Source organism: Protopterus annectens, chromosome 7.part0 (assembly GCF_019279795.1).
Source record: "Protopterus annectens isolate FY-2018-M chromosome 7.part0, PAN1.0, whole genome shotgun sequence".
NCBI classification, from domain to species: domain Eukaryota; kingdom Metazoa; phylum Chordata; order Ceratodontiformes; family Protopteridae; genus Protopterus; species Protopterus annectens.
This window is the reverse complement of record NC_056739.1, coordinates 873,568,313-873,592,267: the sequence shown is the minus strand read 5'-3', so window position 1 is coordinate 873,592,267 and position 23,955 is coordinate 873,568,313. Positions and strand designations below refer to the sequence as shown.

General features: G+C 40.1%; 1 protein-coding gene across 1 annotated transcript in view; it reads right to left on the bottom strand.

Annotated features, from left to right (window-relative positions):
* Nucleotides 1-23,955, bottom strand: part of DPP8 (dipeptidyl peptidase 8) — a 1,004,126-nt gene that overhangs the window by 697,971 nt on the left and 282,200 nt on the right. Inside the window, exon 5 of the mRNA XM_044077448.1 lies at nt 1,892-2,060. Within this exon, the coding sequence (XP_043933383.1) occupies nt 1,892-2,060 (169 nt within the window). The remainder of the gene's footprint in view (nt 1-1,891; nt 2,061-23,955) is intronic.

Here is a 23,955-nt window from a genome sequence, read left to right as displayed (position 1 = left end):
GGGAATGCCAGGACTACCCTCAGTCCAAAAAAAGACTCAGAGAATTTTTAGACTTGCCTCAGCACAGGCCTCTAGCTATACCTCCTGTCCTGGATATGGACACACGAAGAACATCTGGTGGGGACACATCCACGTATTGTATATAAGAAAGATGTAAGTATAAAAAATATGTTGGATAGAACAAAACCAATTAATCTTTTGGGGAAAATGTCTAAATGCGGGTACTGTGCACAATGCAAATACATATTAGAAAGCAGTGAAGCTGTCATTCCCAACTATGGCAAACACAGACTGGTAAAGAAGTACAACTGCCAAAGTAGTGCAGTTGTCTATTTAGCCCTATGTATGGACTGCTCATGTGTCTACATAGGGAAAACTATTAACACATTGAGAAGTCGTATATACCAACATTGTTATGACATTTCCAATAAGGATACCAAAAATGCTCTAGCCCTCCATATTTCAACACATGAGGAACACTCTTTTAAGTTTGTTATTATTGATCATGTAGATGTAGGAGAAAGAGGGGGGCCACTCAATGATTATTTAGCGCTCAAATAATTGAGATGGCAGCTTAGAAGCTATGCAGCCAAGTAACCTGGGCTCAATAATGCCATCTCTATAGGTTCCATACTTGGATTAAAATCAGAATTGTATATATAAAGGTAATATAATATATTGTTTAAAATGTTTTTTCATTTATTAGTTGTGTATTCTGTATCTTTGTGTGATTTTACTGCTGTTTCTGAGCTTCAAGTTTTGATGTTTTAAACAATGATCGCTGTACCTTTAAAAAGGGGTTAAGGTTGTTAAGAAAACAATCTACCTATCACCTGGCAACAGGGGACTATATAAGGGTGTTTGGCCATTTTTATGGTATTCTGATGAAGTTTCCATTATGAAATGAAAGCACTAAATAAATACGTCTGGAGTTTATCTTTGGCTTGGTCGCTTCATATTCTATAACCTCCTCAGAATGATAGAAGGAAGAGATGTTTTCAGAAACCTGCCTTTGACTTTTTGTACACTGCTGTCTAGTGAACTGTGAATAAAGAGGTGCTTTCCTGACTAAGACTTGCATATATGCTGTTTGTTTGTTTCTGTTTATGTCCTGTGACTTGTTGCAAACACCTGCACCCGATACCCAGTGTTTGTTATTTCTTCTTTTTCTTGGATATTCAGTAACTATAGTACAAGTGAATGATCTAGTGCTGTACGTTCTCTGTACTACACCAGTATAACACTCTACTCAACAAACATAATGCTGCACAAAGTGCCCCTGTGTCATGGAAATGAATGATGTTTTGGTAAACAAGTGTGATAAGTGGGAAAAACAAAAGCAAAGAAATACTTAACCGATAACATGCATTTAAATGCTTTCCCTTACTGATAACATGGTCAACCTAACCTATGTGTTGCAGAAGATAACTCTTTAACGGTTTTGATTTAAGATGTACTTAGTCTTTTTTTCTGCAGTCATTAATCAAAGATAAGTACAGGTTCTAAACTGACATCTTACAATTCAGGGAGTCAACATTAACTTAAATGCTATGCCATGCTGTACTGCTTAACTGATTCACAGCTTGACTCCAGATAGAAATTAAGCTTGCAGACAACATCCAGTCACTCTATGAAGAATATTTATATCATATAATTGTAAAGCAGCATTCAGCACTTACGTAAAACGTGACCTTTTCCATTTTATTCAAAACAGTAAAATAACAACAATAAAATAATTCAGATAAGAGTAAATGGATCTGTAGCAAAAAATTAAAGTCAAGTCATTTGGGTTAAAGAGTTCTGTCTTACATAGTTGATCTTCTTTTTCCCCACTTTTACCAAAATGATACGAGTGAAAATAAAGCTGCACCAAGCTTATACGGCCTCTTACCTTCATGTACAAATGTGAGTCTCCTTTCCTCTCCTGCTTCAATATTGGAGAGCCAGATGTCATTGTTGTGGATAAAAGAAACATAGGTGGGATCTGCAGGACAAATTTTTGGATCCATTCGTACACCTGGACATGAGGTCCTCAGAATGTTGGGCTTTAAAGGCTGCTTCTAGAAATAAAATTTAACTTTTCTTAAAAAGTTAGTATCAACAGCAAAACAGTCTTATAAACATAATCTATAATAAATTGGGTAGACCACACATCCCGGTGACATCCTTTTCTAAATATTTTACTTGATCTGCTTTTTTCTTTCCATGTCTTTAAACCGCATGCTGCTGGCAGACTTGTAGCTTTCCCCACCAGAAAAAGACTTTTAACGATAACAAATAAACACAATGTTAACTGAACACTGCAGGCAAAGCTCTCACATACAGTCACTACAATTACCAAACAGGTCGGCAGAAACTTCATTCTACTTACCACTCACAATAAAGACCAAACACAAAACTCAAAGTAAAGAACAAACACATATACTTATGTATGCTGTGGCTCTTAAAAATAATCCAGCCAAACCTCAATGGCCTTCTAGATGTAGCCATAACAAAAGGGATCCTCTGCATTCCCAAAACATCCACCAATACACATATAGCTTCAATTCAAGGTGTCTCAACTCATAAGTCCATAAGGCAAACTTCCACACAAGCAAACGTTCTAGTCATAGGTCATTCCACTGTGCGAGACACAGGTGCTCCACTCACTATGCTGAGCAAAGAGAGGGTCATGGTCAGCCGCCTGTCAGGGGCCAGGATCCGTTACACTACACATGCACTTAGGTCATTGAACCAGAAGTACCAATATGACTCTGTCATTGTAAATGTGGGTGTAAATGACCCGAGATGTCTCTCTGGACTATATGATGAGAGACATAATAGAGCTCTTGGACTACATGTCTCAGGCTTGTATGAACCTAGCATTAAGAAGCATTCTACTTTCATCGAGGATAATTTTATCATATGAGCAGAAGATAATTGACTTTAGCAACTGGCTTAGTTTTTGGTGTCATTTGAAGGGGTTACAATATTCATCAGCTTAGGAGGATATGGTTGACAGACTACAATGCTTTGCCAGGGATGGTCTGTACCTGTCTCCTTTAGGCTTTTGAATATTGGCTAAAACTTTGTCCAACCCCACCCTTTTTTAGGCAATGCCAACCTGATAAACCATCCAACACAGCAAAACTAACCCATGATAATCTAACGGTATTAAGCTCAATGCCAGGAGTCTAAACAAAAAAACTCAACTCCCTGCAAGCTCTCTTCCCCTTGGAGAACATAGATGCCGGCAAAGGCAAGGAAACATGGTTTCAAGGTATGGAGATCAACCCGACAGTGCAAAGCAATAATGATTTCCACACATTTAGCCAAGCTACTGCACAGGAAGGGACAGAAGGTGGAGGTGTCTCAATATTCATCAAAAACAGTCACACCTCGAGACTGATCAAGTAGTTCTCCTTGTCCAGCTCACCATAAGCAAAGTCCCATATGACATCCTTGCAAGCTATAGGTCTCCTTATATTACCTAAGATGCCCATATCATTCTGCAGTTGCTGTGCATTAAATCCAACACTATACACCTGGATGACTTAAACTACCCCACTATACACTGGGAAACATACATAACTTCCAAACTGCAGGCCCAGAGTACAAATACTTTGGACCAGACAGTCAGTACACTCACTAAGGACACCAACATCCTCGACCTAATCGTCACAAACATGAGGGAACTTTGCACTGACCTATGTGTAGCGTCCTCACTTGTCAGGTCAGACCATAAAGTTGTAACCCTTAAAATTAAATTAAACCTGTGACTCCATTTAATCCTAAACATTTAGGAATTATTCCAAAGCAAGCCTTCTGCTGCTGAGTGATACTATGGCAAAATTTCAAGCCCCATGCAAAATACATGATCTCCACTGCCTGTATGGAATTGTTCATACAGACCCTATACCACCATCCTGTGAACAGCTGCTTGGAGGCAGCTGTACTCACCTGAAAGAAGCAAAATACTAACTTAAAGAACAAACTACCCGGGAGGAATCCCAATATCAACAAGCTGTATAACAAAAGGAAGAAAACCATAGCATAAACTAGGAAGTGCAATGACCAGCAAGCCAAGCAGCCCCTCATTAAATGAATAAGCACCTCAGGAGTCTTATAAGTTCACCAAAGCCACATCTGAGGTAAAAATAGTTTCATAGATAAAGGACAACCATCTACACTTACAACATCAAAGATACTGCACAACAATGTGCTGAGCTAACTGTAAAAAGATCCATTTATAGGAAGCCTAAAAATACAGCAAACCTACTGGCTGATAAATTTAGCTCCAATTTCATCCACATTCCCCCAACACTCAAGAGATGCCCTTAACTATAACCCCCAACCCCCAGCTATCACTAGTGAACAAGTCTTCAATGTGCTTTGCAAGGCAAAAAATACTGCATCTATGTGTCAAAATAATATCCCAAAATACCTTCTAAGTAGCATGAAACATGACCTATTAAGCCCTCTAAAATCAGAGTTTAGACTTATCCTCCTAACTGGATTTCTGCCTAGTGAATGGAGGACCACAAAAGTTATCCCTCTGCACAACAGTGGGCTATTTACTGACCTGGGTAACTAATGACCCATAAGTCTAACTATTCTCATATGTAAAGCCATGGAAAGAATTATCATGGATATTATTTATTAATTTATTGGCATTTGTTTACCGGGAAAGTCCATTTTCAGTGGAGGCCCAGGGAGAAAAGTTCCACAAAGCATTACACAAATGCAAGTTTAACATGGGCATAATGAGATTATATGCATAAAAGCAGAGATATGCAACTTAGTACAGTACAGAGATTACATTATTAAATCTTTAGGATCACAAATACAGGCATATCAAGATATACAAAATCACCATTACTAGAAAAAGAAAAAAGAAAGAAAATTAACTGTATACACTATGTATACATTATAAACAAAGACATATGAAACCTTCAGACACTGGAGCCACACAGTTTGGTTTCATCAAAGACAGATGTTTATTCAACCTGGTGGACTTTTTGCAAATATGTCATCAAAGCTACGGATGAGGCAAAGCTGTACAGACTGCAGATGTTGACCTGGCCAAAGCATATAGCACTATTCCACATTCAGGCAGTGCTATCAAACTCACAAAACTAGGAATAAACCCCTATGTCACCCACTGGATGCAAATGGCACACAGAAAGGACACAGGAAGTCAGGATAGGGGACTCTACCCCCACAAAAAGGTCAGTGACTAGCAGAGTCCCTCCGCAGGGCTCATGGATCAAGCTGCTTCTTTGTAGCATCTACTTTTCAGATGTCAAAGGTCACTAGCTGACTAAGTTCATGGACAACTGCAAGCTCTATATATAATCAAAATTCAGGAATGTCATTATCCTGCTGTACTTAGCCCTCATTAGGTCAATCTCTGAGTACAACACTCACTTTGGTATGTACCTGACCAAGCATACTCAACAAATGAAATACATACAGAGGTACCTTACAAAAAGAATAAAAGGCATTAACCACATGGAATATGCAGACTACTGACAGGTAATCTCTGCCTAGTTTGCAAGGCATCATGTGATGCAGTACTAACAGACTTACTGCACATCTTCAAGTCTAACAGTAATAGAAACACCTGATTCTGACTTGAAGAATTTAAACTGCAATTGTAGCATAAATAAAACATCCATTGCCCCTTCCTTTTATTATCATAATAGTGTTCACATACATGTTCAAGTTGACTGTTAACATTTATCTATATAGAACACTTTATTTTTTGTGAGGAAATCAAGGGATCCAGGAGTCAAGAGGTGATTATGTTACTAAATTAAAACAGAAAGAGCAATACTGTAAATTTGTGGAACTGTGTGAAACTAATAAGAAATTTAACAAAGTTAGGTACAACAAAAGATCTTTTTAAAGAAATTGGCTTAACGTGGGGAAAAAGCCATACTTGTATACTGTGTGAATTAATTGTCTAATATGCATCTAAAAAAATATTACAAAATTGACATAGGAAGGCCAAACTGATATACTGTGTGCAATAATGAGAAATCAGAGTTTAGAGAATATAAAAATGACAAAAATTAAGTCATGTGACCAGGCAGGACAAGATGGGATGCAACCTGCAAATGTTTTACAAGATAAACACAAATGCAGTGTGCTTAGAAATGTGCACAGTACCTGTGAGAATGGCACCCAACAATTATTTTACAAACATACATACATACATACAAATGTTTCAAGCATGGACATAAAGCCCTTCTAGCTTGCCAATATGCCAAAAAGTACAGTTGTGTACACTTACCATAAATGTAGATGTTCGAGTGTATTCACTGTTGAAGTCATTACATTTGGGTAAACTGCTGGCAGGTTGCCCTCAGTCGGCCTGATTAACAAAGTCTTGGGTCCTGCGTCGGTTGCTGTCCCTTCTTCCATGATGTCAGGTCGTCAGGGGTATAAAACATGAAGCCAACGCCATTACATCAGTTTTTCTTCCCCCAGATGTCAGGTGCCCCCAAAATGGGGAGCAGAATAAAATTAAAAACACAAAAATATACCTCCAACCAAAAGCAAATACACCAAAAAGGCTTTTAAGCATAGTAAAAGAAAGTAGAGTTATAGTAACAGAAAATCAGGGGGCTGGAGGGAGGGCAACCAGGACTGCAACAGTGAATACATTCGAACATCTACATTTATGGTAAGTGTACACAACTGTACTAAGTTCTTTGTGTTTCACTGTTGCAGTCATTATATTTGGGTAGATTCCCAAAGCTATGGTTGAGAGGATGGATTTATACAGCATTAGGACCAGCTATAAGGCCCGGCAAAACAGCAGTGGCAAAGCCAGCTCTAGATTTACAGAAAATTGGTAAATGATAATGCTTGGTGAAAGTATGAACTGAACTCCAGGTAGCAGCTTCAAGAATATCCCTGGTAGGAACACCTCTGAGAAAGGCTGCAGAAGTAGAAGCAGCCCTGGTGGAATGAGATCTGATCCCCTGGGGGATAGGTTTTCCATGGTGCTTATAGCAGAAATTAATGCAATGGCTTATCCATTTAGAAATGGTTTGTTTTGAAATAGCCTTCCCCTCTGCCCCTGCAGCAAATGCTACCAGCAGTTGTTCAGATTTTCTTCGAGATTTAGTCCTGTCCAAGTAGAATCTAAGTTGTCTGTGCACATCCAATGAATGCAGAATCTGCTCCCCCTTGTTCTGTGGATTGGGAAAGAAATTTGACAAATGAATGGACTGATCAAGAGTCACACTGGATACCACCTTGGGCATTAAGGATGGACTGGTCCTGAGTGACACCCTGTCCGCATGAAAGATGATGAAAGGCTCCAGTGCCATAAGGGCCTGTAATTCAGATATCCTTCTAGCTGAAGTGATTGCTAAAAGGAAGGCTGTTTTCCAAGAAAGAAATTTTAAGTCTGCAGTAGCAGCTGGCTCGAAAGGAGGTAGAGTGAGTTTCTCCAATACAAAGTTAAGGTCCCAGGCAGCGGTTGGAGCTCTCCTGGGTGGTCTCAAGTTTTTGGCCCCTCTGAGGTACTGCTTGAGCAGAGAATGAGAGAAGAGGAGAGGTTCTGTGTTATAATGAGCTGAAATGGCTGAGACATGGATTAAAAAACAGGCCCTTGTGAAGCATCTGAGTTAAGTATTGCAAAATCTCAGGTAAATTGGGTGCTGCTGTGCTCATCCCTTGAGACTGATTCCAGGCACAGAATTTTTTCCATTTGTCAGCATAAGATTTTCTAGTACTAGGGCTTCTCGCCTCCAAGATGACATCCATCACAGGTTTGCTGAGGGATGCTAAGGGAGAATTTAAGTGATTAGCCAAGCTGCAACTTTCAATTTTGGGAGTTGAGGGTGCAGAATTTGTTTCTCCTACTGAGACAGTAAGGAAGGTGTCTGAGGCAGGTGCCATGGAGAAGTTTGTGACACACTGCGCAGGAGTGGGTACCAGTTGGCGTGGCCAGTCTGGAGCAATCAAAATAATTTTTGGTTTGTCCTGTTTGACTTTTAGCAGAACTTTGGAGAGCAGAGGCAGAGGGGAAAAGGCATAGTTTTTTCCAGCTGAAGGACAGAGCATCCACTTTCCAGGCTTTTTTGTGAGAAGTTCTTGTGCAAAATTTGTCCAACTGGTAGTTCTGGGGGGAGGCAAATAGATCTATGTCTGGGCTCCCCCATTTGCTTGTCAACATGTTGAAAATCCGTGGTTCCAGTTTCCATTCGTGTGGGTCCATGAGATTTCTGCTTAGTTCGTCTGCCAGTATATTCAGTTTTCCTGGCAGGAACTGAGCTTGTAGTTGCACTTGGTTGCTCAAGGCCATGTTCCACAATGCCATGGCTAGTCTGCAGAGGGGGTAGGATTGTGTACCCCCCTGCTTGTTTATGTACCACATAACCATGGTGTTGTCCATCTTTACCATTAGTTGTCCTGGATGAATGTAGTCCTTGAAGGCTGTCAGAGCATTCTGTACAGCTAACATTTCTTTTTGATTGATATGTAGGTGCATTTGATTTGGGCTCCATTTGCCCTGAATGTACTTCCCTGCCAGATGAGCCTCCCACGCGTAGTCTGAAGCGTCTGTAGTTAAGGTTTGGACGGTAGGGGGTAGTGTGAATGGCAGTCCCTTGTTTTGGTGGCAGGCCTCTGCTCAACATAGAAACTCTAAGCGTAGGCAAGGTATGATAGGAATCACTGTTTCCAGGCTGTGACAATGTTGACTCCATAAACTTTTTAAGTACCACTGAAGTTTCCTCATATGCAGTCTTGCATATAGAATTAGAAGAATGCAGGAGGCCATGGACCCCAAGGCTTGCAGTATTTGTCTTGCAGACAGCAGGGTTTTTGTGGCCACCTGTTTGAAGTAAGTTACCAAATGAATTTGCGTTTCTGGCGTGAGGAAAGCCATCTGGGCAGCTGTATTCAAACTTGCACCCAGGAATGTAATCTGTTGAGAGGGTACCAGTTGTGATTTCTTTTCTTTTATGGTGTACCCTAGAAAAGTTAGAGCCCTTTTTATAAACGCCAGATGTTTTATAAGTATGGCCTGGTTTTCTGCCTGAATTAGACAATCGTCCAGATATGGATATATCTGAATATTTCTTTGCCTGCAAAATGCAATTACTGGAGCCAGGCACTTTGTGAAAACCCTGGGAGCAGTACACAAGCCAAAGGGCAGTGAAGAGAACTGATAATGCAAGTAGCCTGCTTTGAAGCGTAGGTATCTTCTGCAAGATTCCCTGATTGGGATATGCAGGTAAGCTTACTTTAAATCTAGAGATGCCAACCAGGCATCCTCGTCTAGCATAGGAAGTAACTGGTGAAGAGTCAGCATCTTGAATTTTGGAATGTCCAGAAAGGTGTTTAGAGTAGACAGGTCCAGAATTGGACACCATGATTTGTCTTTTCCGGGTACCAAGAAAAGTCTGGAATAGAAACCTTGTCCCTTTTTCTTTTCTGGTACCGGTTGAATAGCCCCCATGTTTAAGAGGGAAAGTACATGTTTCTTAGCCTCTGCCCACTGATTTGGGGGCAGGTCTGCCCACCCGTTTGGTGTTGGCAACGTGCAGAAATGAAATCTGTATCCCTGGCACACTATATTTAAAACCCATTTGTCTTGGGTTATGAGTTCCCAGTTTTGTGCATGAAGAGCAATCTTTCCCCCAAAGGGGCGGCTGAAAGTTAAGTGCTTGGTAATTTTAAAGGAAAGTCATTGAGACAGTTTACCATAGGGGGTGTCTTGTTATTTCCGGATTTGGAAGTGGAAGCACCCCATTGCTTAGTTCTGAGAGTCCCTTGGGACTGAAACCTGGTGCTTTTGGTGTGTCTGGGTTTGGCTTGAGTGGATCTGGAAGGAGCTGGAAAGGACCCATTTTTAGTAGGCCAGTGCCTACTAAATCTTGGAGGTTGCACTTGTAAGAAATCTTTCACAGTTTGCATAGATTTAGCTTTATCTTCCAACTTTTTTTTAGAACTTCTCAGCCTTATTGCCAAACAGGCGGTCCTGATTTAAAGAAGCATCCAACAATTTTGCTTTAACATGATCAGGCAGAGATTGCTCCTTAAGCCAAGCATGCCTGCTAAGCACAGACCCAGTAACAGCAGCCCTGCAAGAGGCCTCTAAAGAATCAAAAGTACATTGCAACATTGTATGTTTTCCAACTTATTCAGCTGAATGCAATAAATCCTGTAAATCTTTATTTTCCATACAATCAGAAATCAACATCATTTTCTGTTTAAGCAGTCCCATGATATGCTGTTGATATTTTAGCATATGAAATTGACAGTTTAAAGCCCTGACTGCCAAGGTTGCAGAAGTATAAACCTTTTTACCCCATCTATCCAGCGCCCTGGAGTCTCTATCAGAAGGGGTAGGATTTTTAGCAGTAGAAGCCTTAATGCCCTTCAGCCCCAGAGAAATGGTTTCTGGGTCCGCTACAGGATTTTTGAAAAGGAACTTGTGGGACTTAGGAAACCTGTAGTATCTGTCAGGTTTACTAGGAGCCGGAAGCAGGGAATCAGGGGCCATACTGGATTCCAACAAGACATTATCAACAATGTCTACTACAGGAGGTATAGCCAAAGGCCTATACTGAGGTAGAAGAAGGAAATCCCTAAGCCTTTTTTTAGAATCAGAAAATTCCTGACTTTCAAAGTGGAAATGCTCCCTTAAGGTATGTAAAGTTTCCCTAAAAGAAAAGTCCTCAGGGGAGGAAGCAGAAGGAATGGAATCCTCTGCATCAGAATCCTCATAAGTAGGTATGGACAAATCCAGGTCATTAGAAGAGTCAGAAGAAACAGAGTCCTGATCAGAAGATTCATAGTCAAGCTCAGCCCTAGGCCTCTTAGAATGGGAGGGGGGGTGTTTGACTATCCCTGATTAGAGTAATTAGATCTTCAGCCATTTTGATCATTTGTTTTTTAGGCAAAGGGGCCTGAACATATGGCATCGGTTTTTTAGACATAGATCAAGATTTAGGCCTTAGTATTGAAGGTGGAGTTGGTTTAATATGCAAGTCTGTAGCCTGAATACACCCTCAGAAGCCGGTGCCTGCACAGCAGCTCCAGACCCATCCAAGTTAGAGACATCTGCGGTTTCCATAGGTGAAGTATCTTGTGGCATACCGGACTCCAAATGGGTCTCAGCAGAGGCCTGCGAATCAAAAGTAGCGGTTATCAGGGGCTGCGAAAGCGTCTCACTGAGTACCGGCGAACTGGCGACTGGCTTAGGAGAAGCATTGTCGGCAGTTTTGGACCTCGACGGCCTGTCTCTGTCTTTTACTTTGCATTTTTTCAGAATCCCGGTAGTCGGATGGCTAACCGACATCATTTCTGGATAATTAAATCGAGAACTAAAATATTTAGAGGCAAAAATGTACCGACAACGGATGGTGCGCTGATTAAATAAAGCACAAAACTGACAGCAAGGTACATCATGGTCAGAGCCTAGGCAAGGAATACAGTACAAATGAAAATCTTTATGAGGTATTTGCTTCCCACAAGTAATGCAATTATTAACTTTTACTGACATTGGTAAGGAGCAAGAAAAAGTTTCCCCAACGGGGTACTTAGCTTTAAGTTGAAGACTTCGGTTCTGAAACTCGAAAATGAAAATTTCAGGAGTCGGTCGACCGGCACTTGCGAACAGCTTCTGCTTCGGGCACCGTACGGCAAGAAAGACTGATGTAATGGCATCGGCTGCATATTTTATACCCCTGACGACCAGATGTCATGGAAACAAGGGCAGCAACTGACGCAGGACCCAAGACTTTGTTAATCAGGCCGACTGAGGGCAACCTGCCAGCAGATTACCCAAATGTAATGACTGCAACAGTGAAACACGAAGAACATCACTTGTTCCCATAATAAATGTCCAGGCTGTTCTTAAAAACATCTAAACTAGTACTTGCTTTAATGCAATTTGGTAGTCTGTTCCAAGCATCAGCTACTCTGTCAGAGAACCAATTAGTACACTTCTCATTCCTACAGAATCTTCTACATAGGTTATCTGACGATTCTCTAGTACTTTTTGATAACCCCAAACATTCCCAGAGGTAGTTCTCCCTAAATGCCCTATATACCCGAATAAGATCTCCTCTTAAATATCTGTAAGAGACACTGTACAAGTTGAGATATTTTAGTCTTTCATCATAACTTAAATTTTCCATGGAAGCCCTTAGTATATTTCCGCTGTACTCTTTCCAGTTTATTCATGCTTGTTTTCCCATAGGGTTTCCATATTGTTATTCCATACTCAAGTTTAGGTCTAATGTAACTAACAAACAATGACTTCATTATGTTTGATTTCCTAGACTTTATAAATCTTTTTATACAACCTATAGTTCTATAACTATCATTAGCCAATTGGTTGATATGATTAGAAAAACTCATAGCTGAATCTACCCATATACCCAGGTCCATAAATGAGTCTACAGTTTCAATCACTGTGTACTGCATTAAATATTCACCTTTCAGTTTATGTCTCCCAAATCTCATATGCTTAGTTTTTGATGTATTTACAACATATTATTCTCCTTGCCCAAATGGTCAATTTAGTCAAATTATTTTGCAGACATGCCTTATCTGTAACACTTGTTATCAGTTTACCCAATTTCAGGTCGCCAGCATATAGACTGTAGAACACCACAGATGACAAAGTAAGGTCTGAAAGATGCAATCTAAAAAAAGTAAGGGCCTAGTACAGAGCCCTGTGGGACACCTTGACTGTAACCAAGGATTTCACCTGTCCAGTTGGTGTGTGATACTTGCCATGTCCTATTTGTAAGCCATGCAGCTATCCATCTTATCAACAGTACATCAATACCTAGTTGTACTAATTTATTGATCAGTGTTTTGTGCATGACCCTGTCAAATGTTGAAGTTAAATTTATATAAATCACATCACAGCACAATTTTTCATTCATAGCTGTTATTACATTGTTATAGAACATCATGCTGTAGGTGGTAATAGATCTATTTTCAGCATATGCATGCTGATATATGGTTTCAAGTCCCAACCTATCCAGTTCTGACAATAACTTATCCAGTATTACCTTCTCCATTATTTTTCCACAACATGAAAGTAGACTTAAGGGTCTATATGATTCTGGGTTTGTCCTACTCCCCTTTCCCTTAAAGACAGGTTTAATAAGTGCACGTCTCCAATCTTGAGGAATCTCCCCATATTTATATGACCTAGTGAATAATAGATGTAATGGCAGTGTAAGTTCTTGCCTAAGTGTTCTCAAATCATTGTTACTTACTCTGTCTCCTCCCTGCACTTTGTTTGGATCCAGTTTGGACAGTTCTTTTTCAATACAATCTAATTTGATTCTAGTATCTGCGGTTACCTGGATGTTACCAGGACAACATACCACCCCTTTTGTGTAGTCAAACTGTTTTGCATAAGATTTTGCAAATATATCTATAATATGTTGTGTCTGAGAATAAATTTTAGAATCTGCACACAGTTTATCAATTTGTGTATCTTTACTCCTCCCACATCTTATGTATCTATAAAAAGGTTTCCTATTATGCTCAATATCTTTATATAAATTTTCTTCAAATTTTTCTTGATCTTGTCTAACACTATGCTTAATCTGTTTGTCCAGCTCGTTTATTTCAGTTTTCAAAGTTGTAGTTCGACCTCTCTCCCATTTCTTATATATTTTTTGTCTCTCACCTTAATCAGGTATCTTGTTCTTATGGAAATATACCCCCCTGATGTTACGTGCCTAGATTCTGATGTTAAACATTTTTTTAACTTTTTGCACTCAAACAATTTCTCTTTCAAAACTTTCCACTTTCAATCTGCAGTTTTTCCACTGAACACCTTACTCCAGTTAGTTTATATAGCAACGTTTTTGCTTCCATATAATCTGTAATTAAGCTTCTGTACATTGGCTTAGATTTCAGTTTGGCAGAATTATCTAGCAACAAATTAACCTTTATGACCCCATGATCACTGCACATCAATGGTGGTAAAACTTGACTTGAAGTTACAGTAATTTCTTTAGGAACACAAACAATATCTAGTATATTCTGTCCCCTGGTAGTTTTTTTTACAATCTGAAGCATTTGTTGTTCCTGAATATACTCTGTGAATAATTTATTTACTAACGTTGTTGAATCAACATTATTCCAGTATGTTTCTGGCAAATTTAAGTCTCCAGCTAATATTATTCTTCCCTCCTGTGTTTCATGTAAGAAATGTATGAATTCCTCCAAGTCATCTGCACTTGACTTTGGTGGTCTGTACACTCCAACAATTATTATATGTTCCAGGGTTGTCTTTACTGTCACAGTTACACAGTGTATAGTATTGGTGTTACCATAACACCTCCACCTGATTTTTTGTTAGAATGTCTGTTACAGTAAAAACATTTATACCCTGACAGAACTGGTTTCCAGTCATTGTTCTTTAACCATGTTTCACAACCTATAACAACATCAATCTTGTAGGAACGTAGCAAATTTTCTAATAAAAAAACTTTATTATTAATGCTCCTAGCATTAACAACCATCAGAGATGCATCAAATGTTGCCATCTGTGAACTGTTGCATTTTTGACCTGGCAAAAATCCTGGCTAGTGTTTGTCAAATATTGCGAAATATCTGCTACAAAAATTCTCTTCCCTGATCTAGACAAATGCACACCATCCTGTCTGAACACATGTGCGCCCAAAAGAAGGCTTGGATGCTCTACACATTTCAATTTTTTAAAACAGGACATTTTTTCCATGTAGGTGTTTATCCAAAAAAATCTTTTCATTCACAGTGACCCGACTATCCTTTCTATAGGTGATTTGTGAAAAATATGTCCTAACACCAGTACAAGCTATACTATCTAAGAGGGCTGTCAGTTCCCGATTAACAGTCAGAGAATAGTACAGTTGTGTACACTTACCACAAATGCAGATGTTCGAGTGTATTCACTGTTGCAGTCATTACAATTGTGTTATCCTGCTGGCAGGCTACCCTCAGTCGGCCTGAATTTCAAAGTCTAGGTCCGGCATCAGTTGTTGTCGCCTCTTCCTGACGTCAGTGCGCCAGGGGTATAAAAGATGCAGCCGATGCCATTTTCCTCAATTTTTCTTGCCCCAGATGTCAGGTGCCCCCAAAAGGGTAGGCTAAAAATATGTCAATAAAACATGCATGCACCAAAGTATATATATTTTGCCTTCATCTAAAGCAAATACACCACATAGGTTGTATAGAATAGAGAAGCACAGATGAGTTCCAGCCCAGAAAAGGGGGATGGTGGGTGGGTAATCTGGACTGCAACAGTGAATACACTCGAACATCTACATTTATGGTAAGTGTACACAACTGTACTATGTTCTTCGTGTTTCACTGTTGCAGTCATTACAATTGCTTGAATCCCAAAGCTAAGGTTGGGAGGCTGGAGCTAAAAAGCATTAGTAGTGGCTACTAGGCCCTGAGAACTGCAGTGGCAAAGCCTGCCCTGGATTTAGAGTAGAGTGGTAAGTGATAGTGCTTTGTGAAGGTGTGCACTGAACTCCAAGTAGCAGCCTCTAAAATGTCTTTGGTTGGTACTCCCATGAGGAAGGCTGCTGAAGTGGCTGCTGCTCTGGTTGAATGTGGCCTAATGCCCTTAGGTACTGGCTTGCCATGTTGTGAATATCAGAAACGAATGCAGTGGCCTATCCACTTTGAAATTGTCTGCTTTGAGATAGCCTTTCCTTGTGATCTTGCAGCATATGCCAGTAGTAATTGCTCTGTCTTTCTGAAAGCTTTGGTTCTGTTCAAATAGAAGGATAGCTGTCTGTGTATGTCCAAAGAATGCAGAATTTTCTCCCCCTTATTCTGTGGGTTTAGATAAAAGGTAGGCAAATGAATAGTTTGGTTAAGAGCCACACTGGACACTACCTTAGGCATAAATGTCGGGTTTGTCCTCAGAGAAACCCTATCTGGATGAAAAATGATAAAAGTTTCCACAGCCATGAGTGCCTGTAGCTCTGAGACTCGTCTTGCAGAAGTTATTGCTAGGAGCAGAGCTGTTTTCCAAGATAAAAACTTTATATCAGCAGTAGCAGCTGGCTCAAAAGGAGGCAGGGTGAGTTTTTCCAAGACATAGTTGAGGTCCCATGCAGGTATTGGTGATCTCCTTGGAGGCCTTAAATTTTTGGCCCCTCTGAAGTACTGCCTAAATAAAGAATGAGAAAAAATTGGTAGCTCTGTATTGTAATGAGCCGAAATGGCAGAGGCATGAATCTTTATAGATGAAAAAGATAGGCCTTTGTCCAGCATCTCAGTCAAGTATTGCAAAATCTGAGGAATGTTTGGTACAGTTGTATCAATTCATTGTGCCTGGTTCCAAGCACAGAATCTCTTCCATTTTCCAGCATAAGATTTTCTAGTACTAGGCCTCCTGGCCTCCAAAATGACATCCATCACCGCTTTAGTGAGAGATGTGTTTTGTATGACTACATTATCTGTCATGCTGCCAGATTTAAGGTCTTGAGTTGGCTGTGCAGGATTTGATTGTTCTGCTGGGACAGTAGATGAGGCACTTGAGGTAAGGTCCAGGCTGGGCATTGAGACAAGTTCCTTAGGATTGGATACCAGTACTGGCGTGGCCAGTCTGGGGCAATCAGTATCATTTTTGGCTTCTCCTGTCTGACTTTTAGGAGTACCTTGGGGAGGAGAGGCAGAGGAGGAAAGGCATATACTGTTAAGTTTTTCCAACTGAAAGATAGGGCATCCACTTTCCATGCTTGTCTGTGATAAGTCCTTGTGCAGAATCTCTTAAGTTGGTAGTTGTGAGGTGAGGCAAATAGATCTATGTCCAGGCATCCCCATTTCCTTGTTACCATGCTGAAGACTTGTGGATCCAATTTCCACTCGTGGGGATCCATGAGGTTTCTGCTTAGTTCATCTGCCAGAGTATTTATCTTTCCTGGCAGGAATTGTGCCTGCAGATGTACTTGGTAAGTCAATGCTGTGTCCCACAAAGTCATGGCTAGTCTGCATAGGGGATAGGAATGAGTGCCTCCCTGCTTGTTTATGTACCACATGACTGTAGTATTGTCCGTCTTTAACAGTAGTTGTCCAGGATGAAGTAGGTCCTTGAAGGTTGTCAGGGCATTTTGAACAGCTAGCATCTCTTTTTGATTGATATGTAGATGCATTTGGTTTGCGGACCATGTGCCTTGAATACATCTTCCTGCCATGTGGGCCCCCCAGGCATAATCCGATGCATCCGTTGTTAATGTCTGTGTGGCTGGGGGTAGAGTGAATTGCTGTCCCTTGTTCTGGTGACAGGCCTTCGCCCACCATAGATACTCTTGTTGCAGGCAGGGAATGAGAGCAAGTATTGTTTCCAGACTGTGGCAATGTTGAGTCCAAACACTTTTTAGGTACCATTGAAGTTTCCTCATATGCAGTCTTTGCATTTGGAATTAGCAGAATGCAGGATGCCATGAAGCCCAAGGCCTGCAGAATTTTTCTTGCAAATAACTGGGCCTTTGTTGCCAACAGTTTGAAATAGGTAGTCAATTGTCTTTGTCTGGCATGAGATAAGCCATCTGGGCAGTTGTATTTAAGCTTGCACCCAGGAATATTATCTCTTGAGAGGGTACTAGTTTTGATTTCTGTTCGACTGTGTACCCTAGGCATGGTAGTAATCTCTTTACAAACGCCAGATGCTGTAGTAGAATGTCCTTGTTCTCTGCTTGAATGAGGCAGTCGTCCAAATAAGGATATTTTTGTATTCCTCTTTGTCTGCAAAATGCAATTACTGGTGCCAGGCACTTTGTGAAGACCCTGGACACAGTAGATAAGCCAAAGGGCAGTGCAGAGAATTGGTAGTGCATTGGGCCAGCTTTGAATCTGAGGTATCTTCTGCATGTTTGTCTGATTGGGACATGCAGGTATGCCTCTTTTAGATCTAAAGTCACAAGCCAAGCCTTCTTGCCCAACATGGGCAGAAGCTGCTGTAGGGTCAACATTTTGAATTTTGGAATATCCAGATATGTGTTTAGAATAGATAGGTCCAGTATTGGTCTCCAGGCTTTGTCCTTTCTGGGTACCAAGAACAGTCTTGAACAGAATCCTTGTCCGTGCTCTTGCTCTGGTACTTGTTGAATGGCCCTCGTGTCCATGAGGGATGAAACTTGTTTTTGTGCCTCTGCCCATTGATTGCATGGCAGGTCTGGCATACCAATTGGCCTTGGAAGGGTGTGAAAGTGGAACCTGCAGTCTTGTGATACTATATTTAGGACCCATTTGTCCTGGGTGATCATGTGCCAATTTTGTGAAAAAAGTGCTAGTTTTCCCCCCAAAGGGGCTGCCAAAAGATAAGTGCTTGGTGCTGGAAGGGGAAAGTCATTGAGACTGTTTCCTTTATGGCTGTGATTTTTCCTCTCCGCTCTTGGATGTAGAAGCACCCAATTGTTTAGGCCTGTATGAGCCTTGGGGCTGTGATCTGCCACTGGGGTGTCTGTATCTGCCTCTTTGTGGCCTATCTGACACTGGAAAGGACCAATTATTTGTAGGCCAGTTCCTGCTAAATCTGGGAGGCTGTACCTGCAAGAAATCCTTGACTGTTTGCATAGATTTTGCTTTGTCCTCCATTTTCTTCAACATCTTTCTGTTTTAACACCAAACAAAGTATCATGCTGTAATGGAGCATCTAATAGTTTTGCTTTAACATGATCAGGCAGATTCTGTTCTTTTAACCAAGCATGCCTCCTAATGACAGAACCTGTAACAGCGGCCCTGCAGGAGGCCTCTAGAGAATCAAAACCACATTGTAATGTATGCTTACCAACTTGTTCAGCTGCTTGCAATAAATCCTGCGTTTCTTTGTTGTCTGCACATACTAAATTTGTTAACATTTTCTATTTAAGCAATGACATAAGATATTGCTGATATTTAAGCATATGAAATTGGCAATTTAAAGCTCTTACAGCCAAGGTAGCAGAAGTATAAATATTTTTACCCCATCTGTCTAGTGCCCTAGAATCCCTATCAGAGGGGATAGGGTTTTTTGCAGTAGAAGCCTTGACCCCTTTGGGACCCTGAGAGATGGTTTCTGGGTCAGCAGCAGGGTTTTTATAAAGAAATGTATGTGACTCAGGAACCCTATAGTAGCTGTCTGGCTTAACAGGAGCTGGTGGTAAAGAGTCTGGAGATAGACTGGACTCTGAAAATACATCTACAATGTCTAAAACAGGTGGGATAGCCAGGGGCCTGTGCTGAGGCAGTAAAAGGAAGTCTTTGAGCCTTTTCTTGGATTCTGAGTAATCTTGGCTCTCCCAGTGGAAATGCTCCATCATAGTATGCAGTGTCTCCCCAAAAGAATAATCCTCAGGAAGAGAGGTTGAAGGGACAGATTCTTCAGCATCAGAATCCTCATAGGGAGGAATAGAATATTCCTGTTCAGAGGAGGAATCAGAGGAAATGGAAACCTGGTCTGAAGATTAGTATTCTAACTCTTGCCTAGGCCTCTTATCAGGAGGGGGATGGGAAGCCCTGATCAAAGTAATTAGGTCTTCAGCCATTTTAAGCATCTGTTTTTTAGGCATGGTGGCCTGTCCAGGAGAATGCTGTACTTGTTTTTTTGTCTTTAGAGCTGCTTTAGTCTTTGCCTTTGAAGCTGAATTAGGTTTCACATATAACTGTGTAGGCCTAAAAACACCCTCAGAAGCCGATGCCTGCTCAGTGGCTCCGGACCCATTTGAGGGAATAGTTTCAGAGTGTCCAATACCTTGAGTTTCCAGCGGCCTAGTCCACGTGGGAGTAGGAAGCGGCCTGTGGCTCTGAGGTAGCGGGCATCAGGGGCTGCGAAAGTGCCTCACTGAGAACCGGCGAACCTGCGACAGGCCTAGCAGACGCCTCGTCATTGGTTTTGGATCTCGGATGCCTCTCCTTTTCTTTGTCTTTGCGCTTTTTATAAACTCTGGTAGTCAGCTGTTCCGACGGCATTATATAATTAAATCTTCTGCCAAAGTAATAGTGCGTTGGTTAAATCTAGCACAAAACCGACAACTAGCAACGTTATGGTCAGGGCCTAAGCAAGGAATACAGTAAGAATAAAAATCCTTATGAGGTATTTGCTTCCCACAAGAAATACAATTATTAACTTTTTCTGACATCGGTCTGGAGCAAGAAAAAAGTTTCTCCAATGGGGTACTTAGCTTTAATGAAGACTTCGGATCTGAAATCTGAATTTGAAAAACACAGGAGTCGGCCGACCGGCACTTGCGAACTGCTTTTGCTTCGGGCACCGCGTGGCAAGAAAGACTGAGGAAGATGGCGTTGGCTGCATCTTTTATACCCCTGCGCAGTGACGTCAGGGAAGAGGCGACAGCAACCGACGCTGGACCTAGACTTTGGAATTCAGGCTGACTAAGGGTAGCCTGCCAGCAGGATAACCCAATTGTAATGACTGCAACAGTGAAACACGAAGAACATCTTTGTTGGTGACATCATTTGTACCAACATGAATAAAAACAGATCCATACTTCCTTACATTAAGGCGTTCCAAGGCTTGTTTCACATCTTCTATTTTTGCTCCTGGCAAGCATAACACTACTCAATGTTCATTATCATCTCTGCAAATATAAGTATCAGTTCCCCTGATAACTGAATCTCCAATTACAAGAATATCTTTGCTGACCATCTCTGAAGAATCTTCAGCTTCTAATACAGTCATTTCAGCTCTATCAATTGTTATGAAGGATAGATCTTCATCACTATTAGTCTTATTAATTCCACTGTTTTCATTGCATATTAAATTCTCATCCAGCTGGCAGTGTAAATCCACAGCTAGAGCCATGTAGTCAACATCTGTCTTTCTCTTCTTTTTTCTTAATCAATTTCAGTTAATCAAACAAACTGTAGATTAATGGCAAAGCAGTTAAGTTTAAACTGGACACTGGAGAAGAATGTAGTTTAATGGTGGAGTCTTTATTAAAGCACATATTTAAAATGCAAGTTGAATTAATCTGTTTGTATGTTACTGTTTTACTCTAAGCACAAGTCAAAGCCACTGGAAGAGATTTAGCGAAGCTTTGTTTACAAAAATAAGCTATACAAGCTGTGGTTTCATGGAACCCTCTTAAAAAGTTAAGCAACCAAATATATTGGACAGAGTTGCTTCTGTGACATTTGGTGTAAATATAAGGGAACATGCAGTTCAAATGAAAAAATGAAGGAATATGTACACATATAAATATCAAAAATGTAGAGTGTGATCACACTGTGAACTACAGTACTGCTGGTAATGCGCAGAAGCTGTCTGTGATGCAGTGCTAAGAAAATGCCTGAGATGGAAGTCAAAGCATTCACAGAGGAGGGCAGCCTGGAGATGTGCGCAGTCAAACTGATGCAATCCAATGTCAATTAAATGTACATGTAAAGCAAGAAACCTGAAAAAAGTATGTATTTTTATAAGTTTACTTCTAATGGAACCAACATCTGCAGGAAGATATATTGTAATCAGCACCTACCTGTGTGCCTTGATTTATGGGCATTCTTTCTCTTTTTATTTTTAGAACAATATTTCTTTGCTCTATAAAATAAACAACTAAAATACCCCCTAATAAAAGAAAAATGTGTCCATAGAACATCAGGCACTGCTGGGGCAGGAGATTTTCCAGATGACTTGAAATTCATGTCACATTATGTTTGCTTAAATACTGCAAGGTCACAAGAGCAGAGACCTTGCAACATTCAAATATAAGCACAAAGCCTCCTGAAGGAGTATTTTTTGCACATTTTGTCCAAGATCCAATCTGACAAATAGAAGTATGAAAAATGTAACACAACCACGGCGCTGAAACCAGACTGGTTCCAAAATAACTTTTAATAACTGATACATGTTATACAAAATGATAAAAGCTTGTCACAAACATTAAAAACAACATCAGATACAACTTAATAACAGGTTTGGCAACCATGGGTAACAACATAAAACTTTAATAAACTTCCAGTAAAACAATAAAAAATACTGCTTAATTTTTTCTGTTCTTTGATTTGTTGTTCTTACTTTAAATAGATTAGTTTTAGAGTATGTTGTAGATCTGATGAAGCACTTGGTGTGAAAGCTCTTATCTTCTGTTTTTTATTGTTTTACTGAACGTTTATTAAGGTTTTATGCTCTTAGTCATGGTTGCTGGACCTGTTATAACATTGTATCTGTTTTTTTTTTTTTGGTGCAGTTGCTATTTTTGTACTGATAAAAACAATATCATTCATAAGTGCTATTGTCCATTAAAATAATGAACTTTCTCAGACATATTGCACTTAAAACATAAGATTTAAATACACATCAAAAATACTTCATTGGTCATCATCTTAAGTTTTAAGTGTAATATAGCTGTGGAAGTTCATTATTTTAATGGACGAAAGCGCTTATGAACGATATTGTTTTTAATATTTGTGGCACGTTTCTATCATTTTCTATAACACTATCAGTTATTAAAAGTTATTCTGGAACCAGTCCGGTTTCGGCACCATGGTAGTGTTACATTTTTCTGTTTGTCGGTACTGTAGTAACTTTATGTGTGTAAAGAGAAATATGAATCTACAATGCCTGATTACTAAGTGTAATAATAAAAAATTACCAAAAAGTTAAAAATAAAATATTAGCCAGGGACGAACATCAAAATCACGGATATTCTGCAGAATTCTGGACAGAGATGTTAGTGAGATAAGTATTATTATCGTTTTAACACTAATGCTGTTGACAGTGATTAACCAGATATTTTTGGCAATTTGTGTGGGCAGTTGAGATGACGGGAATGGCAAAGTGAGGTAAGTGTTATTACGGTTTTTATAATAATGCTGGCGGTGATCAACCAGATATTTTGGCAATATTTTCTATATTTGTGTACAGCAATTTGGACTGGAATAATTTAATGTCTGGCAACTTGTATGTGTGGACTGCAGAGTACATAACCATCAGATACTAGGCTAAAACTGATGAGTGGCGGATGGGGTTGATTGAATGAAAGTAGCTGACCTTCCTGTCTTTACTTAGTTTAAATAGTTACTATCTGGCTTTGAAGGACTAATGTGCTTTTGTGAAAAGTAAAAAGGACTACTTAACTGGACATGATATGCATAGACAAAGTAGGTAGAATTGCTGTGGCTCTCTTTTGTGGAAGAAAATTACTAGCTGCCTTCTGCTGTTTTCTTATTATTTTAGCTTGAAGGACTAATAAGATTACGTGAAGCAACATACAATATTTTAATGTGTGGCAACTGTTTGCTTGGAACAAAGGTGAAATACATTACATGGTCACCCTCTTTTATCACAATCAGACATATGAATTGTACAAAGAAGTGGCTATAACTGCTCAGTGGGGGTTGTCTGGATGAAAGTAACTGACCCTATTGTCACTTGCTCATTTTAACATCATCTCTCAAAAAATAATGGTAAAATGCATCACACAATACCCAGACCTTCAAAACATTTGGGGGCTGGTGGGCCCCATACACCAAGGCTGTACAAATAGATTTTGTCATGGGCTTAGTAATCACCTCATCCCTGAACCTCACCTAGTCTAGCCAACTAATCCCTTGATATTATCACTCTCACTGAAACTTGGCTAAAGCCACAGGTTCCTGATAAAGACATTCTCCCTCCTGGGTATAATATACTCCAATTTGATCATCAGAAGGGAAAAAGTGGTAGAGTAGCCACTGCCTATGGCAATCACCTTACTCTTTTACTCCTAAACAAATTCCATCCTTCTTTCTGGCCACTATAGTAGCAATATATATTCCACCTGAGGACAACATCCCCATACTGGAAAGTTTACTTTCCTACCTCTCTCAACATATTCGCAATGCAATCATCCTCCTTGGTGAAGTTAACATAAACTGGTTATCCCCTTTGCTCATCTAACCCTAGTGAATCAATCAACCTACATGGCTACTCAACTCATCTCCACTCCTACCCATGCCAATAAATCTCACACTTGCAGTTCCCTTTTTGACTGGCTAGTAGTC